The 14,262-nt window shown below is 43.2% G+C and overlaps 3 protein-coding genes across 8 annotated transcripts in view; 1 reads left to right on the top strand and 2 right to left on the bottom strand.

Moving 5' to 3' along the window:
* Window positions 1–2,152: 2,152 nt before the first annotated feature.
* On the bottom strand, window positions 2,153–6,100 carry LOC111597805 (carcinine transporter). The gene is made up of 10 exons (XM_023312690.2): window positions 5,419–6,100; window positions 4,587–4,944; window positions 4,400–4,518; window positions 4,043–4,205; window positions 3,784–3,960; window positions 3,556–3,705; window positions 3,214–3,438; window positions 3,004–3,131; window positions 2,488–2,909; window positions 2,153–2,352 (listed from the first exon to the last, which is right to left on the bottom strand). The coding sequence occupies exons 2-10, from the start codon at window positions 4,898–4,900 to the stop codon at window positions 2,254–2,256; spliced, it is 1,797 nt and encodes a 598-aa protein (XP_023168458.1). The 5' UTR covers window positions 4,901–4,944; window positions 5,419–6,100; the 3' UTR covers window positions 2,153–2,253.
* A 3,596-nt stretch (window positions 6,101–9,696) lies between these two features.
* Window positions 9,697–14,262, bottom strand: part of LOC111597858 (sterile alpha motif domain-containing protein 5) — a 156,639-nt gene continuing 152,073 nt past the window's right edge. For 3 of the 6 annotated variants that reach the window (XM_023312774.2, XM_023312776.2, XM_023312775.2), the window contains exons 14-18: window positions 12,448–12,640; window positions 11,319–11,461; window positions 10,984–11,249; window positions 10,788–10,909; window positions 9,697–10,671 (exon numbers count right to left, since the gene is read on the bottom strand). In XM_023312774.2, coding sequence (XP_023168542.2) covers window positions 10,214–10,671; window positions 10,788–10,909; window positions 10,984–11,249; window positions 11,319–11,461; window positions 12,448–12,640 — 1,182 coding nt within the window. In that variant the 3' untranslated portion in view covers window positions 9,697–10,213. The remainder of the gene's footprint in view (window positions 10,672–10,787; window positions 10,910–10,983; window positions 11,250–11,318; window positions 11,462–12,447; window positions 12,641–14,262) is intronic. The other 3 variants (XM_023312777.2, XM_023312778.2, XM_023312780.2) reach the window with 1 other exon arrangement.
* On the top strand, window positions 13,205–13,694 carry LOC111597860 (acylphosphatase-1-like). Its single transcript, XM_023312782.2, has one exon. The coding sequence runs from the start codon at window positions 13,264–13,266 to the stop codon at window positions 13,624–13,626; it is 363 nt and encodes a 120-aa protein (XP_023168550.1). The 5' UTR covers window positions 13,205–13,263; the 3' UTR covers window positions 13,627–13,694.

Here is a 14,262-nt window from a genome sequence, read left to right as displayed (position 1 = left end):
GATTCATACTGACTGAAATATGAAAAGCTCGACGCTTTCAGCCGCTGCCGCTCCATAACCAAGCAACCCAGCAGCATCGAATTGTATGACAACTGGCTAAAATTGAACTGGAATTAAACTGTTTGCCAATGGATTTGGCTAAGTCAGTTTGTCAACGAACAAAAAAAAAACGAAGCAATCCAATTTGTTTTGTCTTGCAGATGGCTGTAATCCATCTGCAAGTCTGCTGATTGGAAAAGTATTTGCTTTGGCCGACATCTTAAATTAAATTTTATCGCAAAGCGTCTACTGATTGGCTACCATTTAAATTAAATTTTAAATTAATTTTATAAACTATTTTGTCTAATCTGTTCTAATCAGATATTTGTTTTTCAAAAACCATTGCATACTTTTGTGCTGCGAGAAATATTCAAAACTGAAAATTTCCATTGCCTACTTTCGTGCTGAACAGTTAAAGAGCAAAGGAATTTCATTGTAGGCTGCTAGCTGATTGTATAAAATTGAATCAGTTCTAAGGTCAACTATTTGGTTGAAAAGCAAATCTTAATATTTCTGAATATCTAGGAGTATTATTGAGCTTAAAGTAGCCTAATCAATTGTCTATGTTGTTAATGAGAGCCATATATAAATGGACTGTGTTCTGCCAGACATTCTACTGATAATTGTGAATAATGACTTTGCAGTTGTGTTGTGCTGCTGTTTAAAGTGTCATTGATGCTTGAAATATCTCAAATCCCTTGTAAAATCTATCTAGTCTTAACGCAAAGCTGGCTGAAGATATTCTCTCGCTTGTCGTTCATTCAACTGCATCTTAGCTGACTTCCGGCGTTGCCTTTTATGATAAATTGAAACAAATAGCCAGCAACACTAACACACACACACACACGCACAGGCACACACACACTGAGTAGAAGTGGAAGTGCAGCCAGTAGCAGAGCTTATCAGAAAATTGCGCTCAGCTGTTTATGAAAGCATAACAATGTTAGCTGCTGTTGCTGCTGCTGCTGCTGCTGCTGCTGCTGCTGGCGGGGCCATTACTGTACGAGGCATCAAGCTGATCATCAAGCTGAATAGCTGCCCCGGCTGGCCGTAGCGTCGCAGCACATAACTCACAAGTAGGATAAACAATTTACTTATCGCTGCTGCAGGCCAGCAGCAAGGAAAGCCTTTGGTCTCTCCTGGCCCACAGCTCGCTCAACACTCAGTTCTCAGACGCTGCCACATTGGCAAATAAATCATAATAAATAACTTGAAAAACGAAACACCTTGCCGCATAAAACTTGCACGTCGTTGCCTGCCTGCTGCCTGCCTGTTGGCAAACAAGTTTTGTTGCCGCTCAAACTTGTCCGATATTTGTTGGGTATTCCAACTTGGCAATAACGTTCGCAACATGCGTCGACTAGGGAGTCCAGAGACTCAACAACTTGTAGCATTAATGTAAACTGAGTTTGAGCCATGAAGGTCATCGAGACCAAATCTATTTTTAGCCAAGTTGAAGAAAAAATTTAGTTGTTGTTCCGGACAGCTCACACTATATTCTCAGCATTGTTCAAAGATTTTTATTTCTAAAATATATATCAATATAATTCCTTAAGCCTTGTCTGAGGCAAATGTTTGAACTGCTCATAGAGTATCTAGATTTTCAGTTTATTAAACTTCTTGCATTACTTTTCATTGCTGTTACTTTTATTGTTGCTGGTGGTGTTAGTGTCTGCTTACAGTTTAACACTTTGCAAACTCTTGGCGCCGGTGGGGTGGGCGTGGGTGGGCGCTCGCTTTTGCAACTGGTGATAAAAATTGATACATAACTGGCATAAATCAGGCGAGTGGAGCGCATTACGCATACGACGCGTGTGTATGCCAAGCCATTTATTAAATTAGCCACAGTAGCATCAGCATAAGCAACACACACACCCACACAACAACGCCCACACCACGGTTCTTACGCCAAGGGCAACGGCAATGGTATCGCAGGTAATTTGTAAATATCTGACAGATGCGCTGATAAACTCATTGCAGAGATTTCATTCATTCACGACGGCGGCTCTCAGTGATTTATATGGGGCTTATTACAGTCACCAGCCCACACACATACACACACATGTAAATGCACAGTATTAAGTATAACAACACTTTATTCGTAATACTTGGGGCGTACTTAATGTAACATCACAACGGGCCAAGCAAATCAATTGCCTTTCTGCCTCAGCTCCTGGCTCGACTTCAGATTCGGCTTTAGCTATAGCTGCTGATTCATGGCGCAAATGAAGGCTGATTCAGCTTGGTTAGCTCCGGCTCGGTAGCTGTCTTCTTGTTGAGCGCCGGCGGCGCTTTTGGCAGACTGAAGAATTTCTGTAAATTAAATTTATGAAAAATGAAATTAGGCTACGGCTGCTTTGCATAATTTAAATTATAAATTAGATGCCGTCGATGCCTGATGCCTGTTGCCTGATGGCTCATGGCTGATGGCTGATGACTGTTGCTTACATCGTGCCTGCCAAAGTTCTTTGCCTCCTCGATAGTGTCTGGCAGCTTCTTGTGCAGCGTCTCGGGCAGGAACAGGGCTCCGATTCCGCCCAGCAGAAACAGGGTGCCCAGTATATAGTACGGCGCGCGTATATTCACCGTCGTCCCCAGGTACACCAGGTACGGTGCGAGCACTCCGATCGCATTCGCCAAAATGGTGCCCAGGGCAATGCCCGTCTGTCGCATGCACGTGGGGTAGATCTCCAGGCACTGCAGATTGGCCGTGAAAAAGGTGAGCGCGTTGAGGAACTTGATGAAGGTGGCCAGGTAGATCATCAGCCACTCGAATCGCTCATCCGTCGCATAGGCAATGATGGGCAGGCAGGTGAAGAACGAGATGAGAAAGGATACCGAGTTGGTGAAGCGGCGTCCATATTTGTCGCCTGTCGAATAGAAAAGCCAATGCCAAAGAGCCGAGCCGATAAGGATGATTGGCAATCAGTGGCCGCATTTGACCACGCACAGCTTTGCACTCACCCATGTACTTGCCCACCATGTACGCGGGTATTTCCACAATGCTCTGGTACAAAAAGTTCAAAAACGGATTGCCCGCCATGCGCGAGCTGAAGAGCACCAATGTGAAGTAGGAAACGGCAACAACACACCTGATGGAGGTAAGGCGGGCAAAGGAGAAGTCAGCCAAAGCGGACCGCAGTTAGGAATGCAAATTGGTTTTTTGATACGCACCAGCTAAAGCCCATGATTGTGGTGTTGCGGGCCAGGCGCCAGCCGGCGAACAGCGAGGCCATGCCATAGGTAACCTCGTGCTTGTCCAGGCTATAGATTTCGGTCAGTTCCTTCTCGGTCACATCGAATGTGCGTCCATTAATTTTGGCAATCTTCTTGAACTGAACAATGGCCTCGCGGAAGCGTCGCTTGCTAATCAACCAGCGCGGCGATTCGATGACATATCTGCAAAAACGGACCCCAATACAGAGAAGCGAAAGACAAAACAATTGCTAAATGGAAAGGGAAGCAGCAATGGGACAACAGTTGAGAGCATTCAATTGAATTGACTGCGTGACTTACTTGGAGAAAAGTAGAACCGTTGCTGTGGGCACGGATGTCAGCCACATAAAGGATTCCCAGTGGCGCAGCCACCAGTACAGCAGCGGCATCAGCGTCGTGCCCACGGACCAGCCCACGCTCTGGAAGAAGGCGATGCGACTGCGATCCTCCCTGGCCCACGCATAGGCAAAGTTAGTCACAAGTCACAAAACATTTTCTGCTGGCTTATTCAATATCTGTCAAACTTACTCTCGGGAGATTTCCATGCCAATAATTTGCGGCGATTGAAACAGACTGTTGACGGTGAGGCCCACAATGCCGGACATGATGAGGAACCATGTGTAGGAGGACGTGCACAGTACAGACCCCAGGCGGCCCACCGAGCAGAAGACGACGCTAATGTAGTAGACCACGCTGCGACCAAAGCTGCGGCCAATGAGAAATGCCGAAATTCAATTACCAATTACCAATTGCGTCCAGGCCCATAATTTAGTTTCGGCCAACTTACGAATCGCCCATTTGTCCAAATATAAATGAGCCGACCACCTCAGTGACGCGACCGACAACGAACACATTTGTTACGAACAAATCCTTGGCGCAGACCCAGTCCTGGTCCGTGGGTATTGTGCTGTCATACCAGGTCTGGTCGTAGGTCCAGCCGTGCTGGCAAGCTGGCAAATCGAAGAGACCGTCCAATAAAATGTATTAGAGTGCAAAGTTGTACAAATTTATAAGACAGCCAGCAACTGCTGGCCAAGTTTTTCCATACGCTCCAACTGCCGCAAAGCCAGGCAATATATACAGCTGTATAAATGGCTCTGTTCCTCTAAGGCTCTGTATGTGTGTGTGTGTGAGGTTAGCTCACCTGTAGTCTGATTCTTGCTGCGGCTGCTGCTCCAGGCCGAGAAATCGGTTAGTTCTGTAAAGTTGGCATCGTACATTTCACAGGTGCTGTGCGTCTCCTTGCCTCGATTGTCTGTCTGCCTGAGGGCGAAATGGTTAGGCTTAGCATGGGATTCGAACCTGTGCTTTCAATTTGCCAGCCAACTCACTTGGGCAATGTCAAATCGCGCCACTGATTCATTGTGAGATTGGTGCGCTCCCGGCCGGGCACCGTGCACCAGTGATCGGGTATGTTGAGGGCCAGGATGATGTTCATGTAGACCATGGCGCCAGCGAACGCCAGGCCAGCGACAAACACATAATTGTAGAGCGTCTGATAGCGACCATGGTTGCCCGCCTTCTCCATGAGCGCCTGGAACGGATCGTTCAACTCGGACTCATCCAAGTCCATTTCACTGAAGCTGCCCGCTGCCGTAGATAACTTTCTACTGTTGGCTACCACCTCCTCCAGTTTATCTTTCATTGTGTTGTATTTGTATTTCTATTTCTATTTGTGTGCTCGCTGCTCTGGTTATTTAAGTAAATCGTTTGAAGATTAGTTTCGCTCTTATCTTTATGAAATGCCAAATAACTCGTAAGAGCAAACTTTATTTCTCGAGTTCTCGTGCCCAAAGATGTGTCGATGCTCAGAAACGTTTATATAAATAACATATATATATATATATATATATATATATATATATATATATATATATATATATATATATGTATATATAGACAATTTGTTCAATTTGGCATATCATCTAGTCTAAGGGCTATAACTGCGCAGATATTGTGAAGTGTTTTATGGGAACATTTTCGAATTGCTTCGTGTCAATACAGCTTAATGACGCCATAAACTAGGTGCTATAAATGATACAACTATTTTTTATAACAAACTATTTTTAAATGAAACAAAAAGAAATTTATGAATATATTTCCTCGCAGAATTTCATATCTTAATAGTAAACTTTATTTAAAAAATATATTTAATATACTTACAACTTTTGCTTAAAGAACTTTCGACAATTGCCTCTGCACGTTTTATAACCAATTGATGGAAAGATTTCACAATCGATGCGGTTTGTTTACACACTCTTGAGCACTAATTAACTTTATGGACGCGTACACTAAAGGAAACTGAGTAGAACTTGTTGCGATAAGATCTGTCTAATTGCAGTTGAAAATCAAATTGCCTAGGCTCGGGTTAGCTCGGGTTTGCCATGGGCTCAATCACAGCTCATTTGATAGTATTTAGTTCTTTTACGCTCGACACATTTCGCATGCAAATGATATGATGTGAGATGATATATGCTAATAGTCAGCTGGATTGTAGAGCAACGCATCAACCGTCCGCAACACTCGCGGTTGTCACTGTGAGTGCTGGCCCAGACGAATGCCGGCGTTAAAAGGGGCCCTCTCGAGAAGGTGGCTTATCAGCGGAGACAGAGCGCATAAGCATTATAAAATAATTGCTGATAAGCGTGGGTCTTTAGTTTACAACGTTATTTATATGCGCACGTCAAACGATTAACCAAAAGCAAGCCAACAACTTCTCAAACAATTAACAAATTATGCAGCTGATTGTCAGATGAACTCTCCACACTGATCACATAGATGCTTTATTAGATATGCATTTTTCATAAGTTGATTAGAACTGCTGATGACTCAGCGTTTTCCTGCCTAATCATCTATCTGGATGAATGACTTGATTGAATTGTCAGTGTATTGATTTTTTATTTATTCAGCTATGATTTTGCAGTTATTTTATTAAAAATTCTCTCTTTTATATTTGTGTATTTCAGAGTATTTTCCAGTCGATCATTGTCACTCGCATCCTGCAATTTTCTTCGCGTTGCTAATTCACTTTTCACAGTCAAAAATGGGAATGTTACAAAAGAAGGCTTCACTTCTTAGCTACAGGTAAAGGCTATTGATGAGCAACGCAACTGTCAGGTGTAAAGTTGTGTAAGCTACTGCACATGAAAGCTAGTGCTTGGGCCCGATTAGATAGTCTTGTGTGAGTGCTTATTTAGTGACATTGCTAAGCAGCTGCCATAAATCTGATTGTCAATTCACAGAGCAAAAGTATTTAGAAAACTTTCACATTTTTATTTTTGAGCGTATTTTTACCCGCTAGACTATATAAGCATATATTTAGTGTATATAAATACATAACATATTTATATATATATATATACATATAGTCGAGTTGTCTCTGGTATTTCTTTATTGGATTAGAGAATTTTTTTATTTATGCGCTTTGGTTCCGACTCGGAACGCACAGCAACTGAAACTGAAACTGAGACTGAGCGCAAAATGTGGCAGAAAATGAGATAAAGTCTACATAGTTTGTGCAATGCAATAATATCAATTTTCATATTTTCATTTACTTATCCGCTGGTAGAAAGACAAAAGCAATTTAACAATCTACTAAACCACTTAAGCGCAATTTTAGTTCCCGGCCGCGCAGGCAGCATCAAAAACTGTGTGGAAAAAATGATACAAAAAAAGCAAAAAACGTGTAAAAAATATGCTAAATTCCAGCATAAAGTTCGTTAGTTCGTGTTCTCAGATCTGTTACAAGTGCTCTATGAATAAACATCAGAATGCATTATGCATGTGCGAGCGTGTGTGTGTGTGTGTGTGTGTTTCAAGATAGATCTATTTCACAAGTGTAGTAAATTTAATCATCATCAGCACAGATTAGAACTGACGCCGCTGCGCCTCATCGACACCAGGGGCCGAAGCGTCAACATCCATCCAACCGTTCGACTACCCAACCACCCAACCACCCAACCATTACCCCTTCACAGTGAGCGAGCGGAACAGCTGCCTGGCCGGTTAGCAGAGCTTTATGAATTGTTTACATACTCATTTCGGGTAGGCGCGACAACTTATATGATAAGATTACCCGATCATAACGTAGGTGTATGCATATGCAGTCACACTTACATACATATATGTATATATATGTATATTAATTTATATTTTGCTCACGTGTAGCTGAAGCAGCGTAATCAGCATTAATGCGAACTGTAGCGCTCATTCAATGTCACTGAAATTTAACACTTGTAGGTAAGTGTGTGAGCGCTCTCTAGATAGATGATGAATACAGTCATTTAGGCGGTTTCTTTTGATCAAGGCTGAATGCAAATACGAAATACCTTTTTGTATTCCAACTATTAACTTTGAGTCCAATCGAAGCTAATTAGCAGATTAGCTAAAGCCTTCAGGCATGGGCAAAAAGTTCAATAGACATTTGGAAAATAATACGCGTTGCCAGGGCTGGCTAGGCGAGCCTCTGGGCAGGAAGCTAACTTCAACCGCAGCTCTGCTGTTGATTGATGTGCTTAAGTAGCTTATACTATATATAGTGGCTGATCTGCTATATTTAGCTAGCTGCTAATCAGTCTCAATCAAGCAAATGTGCCGCCTCCCATCCAGAACAAGCAGAGTCTTGTCTAGGCGAAAGAGTATTTGTCTTACCTGTGAGCTCCACTGGAAGCAGTTAAATAAATAACACGTTTAATTACTTTTTAGATATGTTCAATTTTATTTAAGACTTTTATTTGATTTATGCATAAACTTTCATCTTGCAGCTTGCTGCGTGGTGCGTGCTGCGTGCTGCTGCCCTCTTTTGATTCTTTTCTTTTCGTTTTTCTTTGCTTGAGTTTTCTTCTTCTAAAATGTAGGGAGCTCTGGAGAGTTAAAGTTCGCTGACTGCCTTGTTCTGTGTGCTAATGAATTCTAAGATTTTTGTTAGTTTTTTATTTTATGTTTACTTTGCTTGCCTGAAACTGCGTTGTGATGCCTTAGGTATTCGTTTTTGCTTTCGTTATTTAAACTTTAATATTGCTTACATATTCGAATTTAATTACATAATTTTACAGTGATAAATGGAAACTCTTAGCACATGCTGCATGCGGCTCTTGTGCACAGTATTTTGTTTTTGTTTTTGTTTTTTTTTTTTTTTGCTTTTTTATCGTCTCTAATATAATTTACAGTTGAAACACTTAAATATATATTTTTAGATAAATAAAAATTCAAAATGCCTACATAAGAATATTTTTACTCTCTGGCTTTAACACGTGCGCAATTAATAATTTTTATCATTTCTTTTTTTTTTTGACTAATTTTTAAATTTTATTTAAGTTTTTGGGATTATTTTATCTGTTAATTTTATGAATATTGATATATTTATATATATATAATTTTGCTTATTCATGAATAAAAGCATTTTGGAATTGGATTTTCGTTTCTGTGTCAAATGTACATAAAGTCAATTGGTATTTCATATTCAGATGCGCTACGATATAGTTTAAATATATATATATTTTTTTTTTCTCTTTTGTGCTCGCTTGCAAATATTCGTATTGATTTATTTAACTAATTGTTTAATATGAAATCAATAAAATCTGCCGCCCAATTCGTTTCATTGTCCTTTTCCTTTTGATTATCGCTAATAGCTGGCAATTGCTAATAGTTTACATATATAGATATATATATATATATATAGTGTATATGTATGTATCTATTTACTTATGCGTATTACATATTTGTATTTAATTGTTAAATGGCATAAATGAACACTCCAGCGACAGGCACACCTTAACTATATACAGCTCGCTTGCCTGGAGAGTCTACGTCTACCAATTTATATTGCTTAGCATACAATTTTTCCTTAGCTGATTTTCCAAATATACAACTTTGACGGATACATCATGTGTGTGTGTGTTTAATTTTCGCATTTAAAATTTGAATACAATTCAATTGAGTTTCGATAGAGTTATAAATATTGGCAAATTCGTTTGCTTCGTGTAAATATTTCGGTTTTAAAATGTAATTGGTCTATTGCCGGCAGACTGTGTGCCTTAATATAGGAATCAACTTGAGTTATTTCTAGATATCTTCGGCCCGTTGCTTCGTATTAATTAAAATGTAATTTCATCGATTAAAAACTGCAATTCAAGTTGGACGTTTGACAATATCACGTTGCGAAATATACATAGAAAGCAATTGGCAAAAAATGGCAAATGAACAAAATTCTTTTGTTTTCCTTTTGTTTTTGTTTTTTTCTTTGTTTTTTTAACATCAGGCTAACTAAAAATAGTTAAACGATTTGATTACATTACAATTACTAAGTATATAGCTCTGTCTGTTTACATATATATATAGGTAAATATATATATATATATATGAGTATATATATAAATGCCAACATTATCGGAGGAAGGATTGACTGACTAACTGACTTTGCTTTATGTGCTCACTCTCTCTCTCTCTCTCTCTCTCTGTCTCTCTCTCGCTCTCTTGCTATCTATCTGTCTCTATACACTATACATTTGAACTGAAAGACGCGTCTTGGCCTTTTTTCACTATCGAATCACAGCAATTGAAATACATACATATATCTAACGCAAATATCGAGAACCTAAACTAAAATCTGTATGTAATAAATGGGTTGTTATTGATCCTTGTCGTCCTGCAGCGCGGCTGACACATTTCCACCCGTATTTTTGCGCAAATGATTGCGCAACATCACCAGATTGCGATTCAGCGGCAGATTGCTGGAGAGGCCCAGCGTGCTGCTGCTGCCACCGGATGGGGCATGCGGCAAAGTGTTGCAAATGTTGCCAAGCGGCGCCGTTGCATTCAGGCTGATGCCGCTGCTGGGGCAGCCCAGCATGCCAGCCGACGCGACCGACGTGGTGGGCGAGGTGGCGCCCACGCTGCTGCCTCCGCCCACTTGGCCCACGCCCAGCAGCAGCTCGTGGGCGAGTATGGTTGGCAAATGTTAAGTGCTGCTCTTCAGCGGACCCGACGATAGCGAACTGCTGCTGACTCCCGAGTCGCTGCTCTTCTCGCTGAGGCCGCCACGCGTGAGCGTATCGTCGCCCATAAGACCGCCGCCGCCAAGAAAGGACTTCTTGCCGACTCGCGCTGGCAGCGTCGCCTTAAACGGATTATCCTTGCAACGCCGCGCGCTCTCCACACGCTTCATTATCTCGCTCGAGCACTTGGACACCACATCGTCGAGGCTGTTCGACTCGTCCGTCGAGTTCACTGTCTGCGTGGGCGTCTGCGAGCTGGGCAGCGGCGAGCCCTCGTAGCAGCCGGAGTCGCGTGGAAAGTGTCGTCGGCCGAAAGGCGAGGCGCCGTGCTTCTTGTTGATGTTGTTCAGGCGTGCCTCATCGTTCTCCGAGCTGGAGCCGGCTATGTCCACGTCGGAGCCTGTGCGTGCGAAATTTGTAGCTGTGTTGAGTACGTGTGTGTGTGTGTGGGTGTGGGTGTTCGTGGAGTGGGGCATATTGTGGTGCACATAGAGCTTTAGGCATGGGGCAAGGCATGAGTGGGGCGCCAATACTTACATTCAATGTCATGCAACAGCTGCACGGCCGTCAGCAGCTTGGCGCGATGCTCCTGGTTGAGTATGCCCAGATAGTCCAGATCGGCCGGCTCGAGCTCCTTGAACAGTTCCAGATCCTCGTAGCTGCAAATGGAACGATAGGTGAAACAATCCAACAAAAAATTTGTTGAGAAATTTGTTTCATCTACACCACTTACCCGTTGAGCACAAAGACCGAGGTGTACTCCTTGAGTCCGATGCGTATCAGCAGATCTTCCACAGAGCTGGGTCCCGTGTTGCCACTGCCATTGTTGCTGTTGGCCAAGCGCGAGGCGGGCGCCAGGGTCTTGCTGCTCGAGTTCTTCATGCGCTGCTCGGGCAGCACCTCCACATTGATGAACTTAAAGTGGCCAACGCGACCATGACAACGCCCTTTCCAAATGCCCGACGCATTCATGGACAGCACATCGATCAGATCGCCCTTCTGCAGAGAGGCAATAGGCAAGGGCATTTAGTATAACACATAGAGCCGGTCTGCTGAGCGTTTGCTTACCTTGAATTTAAGTGCCTCCTTGTCGTAGGGATTGGGCAGACTGTCGACAAGTGCCTTGGCCTTGCAAATGGACGCCAGGGAGGCGCGATCCTCGGCTGAAATGGAGCTGTGTGGGCTGCCGGGGCGCACCAAAGCCTGAGTGCCTGCCAAAATAGGTTGGTTTTACGTTCAAATATTTGTCTCGACAACATTTCGATGGAAGTTTGCCCAGAAAATTTTCCAATTAATGCGCCCACAGCCAATTAGCCAGGGGCTAAAGAATTTGGCAGTGTACGAAATGCAAACACACACACACACACACACAGACTCACACACAATTCGTTTGGTTAATTAAAAACTTTTCAAATATTTTTACACACTCTGTGTGTGTGAGAGAGAGACAGCATGAGGGGGTCTCAGACACAAAGCTCGTTTCGCCCAAAAAATATTCAAATAAGCACTTGAAGTTTTTGGCCAAAGCTTTGGCTAATCCTTGCTTTGTGTCCTGGCCACATGAAAATAAAGTATTTTTTCTTGCACTTTTCAAAGTTGCTCCTGCCTTCCGCTGGCCGCTGCCGCTGCCGCTGCCGCCTGCTGCTGCCAGCTGCTCTGGCTTTTTGTTTTTGTTTTGCTTTGGTTTGGTTTTTTCTTCTTTATTTGGAGTAGAAATTTGCGCATATAGCGAAAACTTTTGTTCATTAAAAACTGAGCAGCAGCAGCAGCCCTTTATTTAACCACGCCCCAGACATTGCATCGGGCTGCATGGCCTGGCCAATGCACTTGCCACATTGCCAGTTGCCACTCGCCACTTGCCACTTGCCACTTGACTGTGCGCAAGTGCATTAAAAATTCATTAAGTTTGCAAAATTTCAAGTTATTGTGCAGCGGTTGCAAAACAACCGCAGCAACAACTACAACTGTTAATAGACCAATATGCAACACGAGCGTGCAGCAGGGCGGCAGTCTGGGAATTTTTATGCACAAGCCGAGGCAGAGCGAATGCTTCCTTTGCTTCTCAGGCCGCAGTAAAAGAAAAAGCAAATGCAAAGGCAAAATCAAAATTCTAAATTGTAAGCACACACATACACACACTCGCACACACACACACAAACACAGACATCTAAGCACATAGATAGAGTTTTATACTCACTCGAACCGGATGCACTGGGCAAACTTTCAACGGAGCTGGCGGAACATGCAAACGCCTGATCGCTCATGCTGCCACGGTCGGTATTATCTTGGGAATTGCTGAAATCCCTTGATGTATCCTTTGTGGCAACAAAGTTTCGTCCATTCTCATTAAATGCGCCAATTTCCTTTGGCGAGCTACGCATTTCGCCCGACTGTGCAGCAGCGCCAGCCAGAGTGAAAGTTGTTTCGTCGTCGTCGTCATCGAGTTGTGCAATAAATTGCATGTTAAGCCGGGCAGGGGCGGCAGTCGAGGGCGCATGGAATAGAGCAAAAGTTTTGTTAGTTAAATCATTAAAAAGTTTAATGCTACCACACAAATTCCTACACACACACACACACACGCGCGCAGACACGCCCTTTGGGCTGTCCTTTTTTGGGGTCTTGAATTTGGCTGCAGCGCTTCCGCTTTGGCTTCAGCTTCGACTACGGCTTCGGCTGCCTTTTCTTCCCCTTTTTTGCATTTGGTTTGACAGTGAATATTGAGCCGCTGCTTGCCTCAAAACTTTGCTCATATCTCGCACAGTCAACAGGCCTAGGCGTCGATTGCCTGCAACATGTTGGCGCTGCAAGCGCGATCTACGACCCGTTGATGCCCTGTACTTTGACAGCACATTGCTGGCTTTTGATTTACTTTTGGCTAAGGTAGCCTGGAGCTTCGAACATGTTATTTGTTCGTAGTCTCAGTTCTTTTTAAAATTGTATCAAAATTTGTATTTTGTTTTGTGTTTTCTTTTTTTTTTTTTTTTTTTAATGTTTTAGGGTCCGGCAACGGAAAATGGCCACCGTCTATTCCTGTGAATTTGAAGTGTTTGGCAAAGTACAAGGCGTCTATTTTCGTCGGCATGCCGAGATAAAGGCGAAGACGCTGGGCCTGCGCGGCTGGTGCATGAATACGGCCGATGGCACCGTCAAGGGCTACATTGAGGGGCCGCGCAACGAAGTCAACCTCATGAAGGACTGGCTTCGCACCACCGGCAGTCCCACGAGCAACATACTGAGGGCCGAATTTTCAGAGGATCAGGAGAAGCGAGAATACGGCTTCAAGAACTTCCACATCCGACCCGACGCACCCAAAGACAAGAATCGCAAATCACCAACCAGCATGAATATATCCAGGAAAGTGGAACACAAAATGTAGTCCCAAATGTTATTCAAATACTGCGATTTCAGGCAAAATCAAATAATTAAAATTTGAGTAAACTTTAAGTGAAAGATAACTTAGAGAAATGCATTTCTATGGAAACCCATGGGAATTGCAGATTTTCGAATTTTCTCATAACTATTTGGCAGCTCTGCTGCCAACTGCAGCGCAATGTAATCATGGCCAAAACTGAAAATGAGCTTTCACTTTTTTTTTTTGCCCATTTGCCCCGCCTCCGCCTGCTGAGGACCTTGTGGCTGGACTGCTGTCCACGTTCGGCAGTTGGGCGCGTATAAAAACTCATTTAACTGGCATTTGCATTTAGAGTGCATGTTCAGGCGCTGCTTCCTGCTCCTGCCGCTGTGCGCCTCTTGGCCACGTTGGTGTTTGAGCCTTTTTTGGCCAACGATTTCTGCATAGGCCGTAGACAAATTGCAAGTGGCTTAGAGAGAGCGCTCACAAATTCCAATCAGGCGCATATGTAAATGGCCAAGCTAATTACATTTTGCAGCTCACGAGTCAATATGCTCGAAGCTACAGCTGCGGCTGCTGTTGCTGTTGCTGTTGCTGTTGTTGTTCGTGTAATCCAAATGCAATTGCAATCACTCACAGACACACACACACACAGAGCGA

This window comes from Drosophila hydei, unplaced genomic scaffold, assembly GCF_003285905.1.
Source record: "Drosophila hydei strain 15085-1641.00,03,60 unplaced genomic scaffold, DhydRS2 tig00008119-arrow-pilon, whole genome shotgun sequence".
Classification (NCBI taxonomy): Eukaryota; Metazoa; Arthropoda; class Insecta; order Diptera; family Drosophilidae; genus Drosophila; species Drosophila hydei.
The sequence above is the reverse complement of the archived record's forward strand: the minus strand, read 5'-3'. Positions and strand labels throughout refer to the sequence as shown.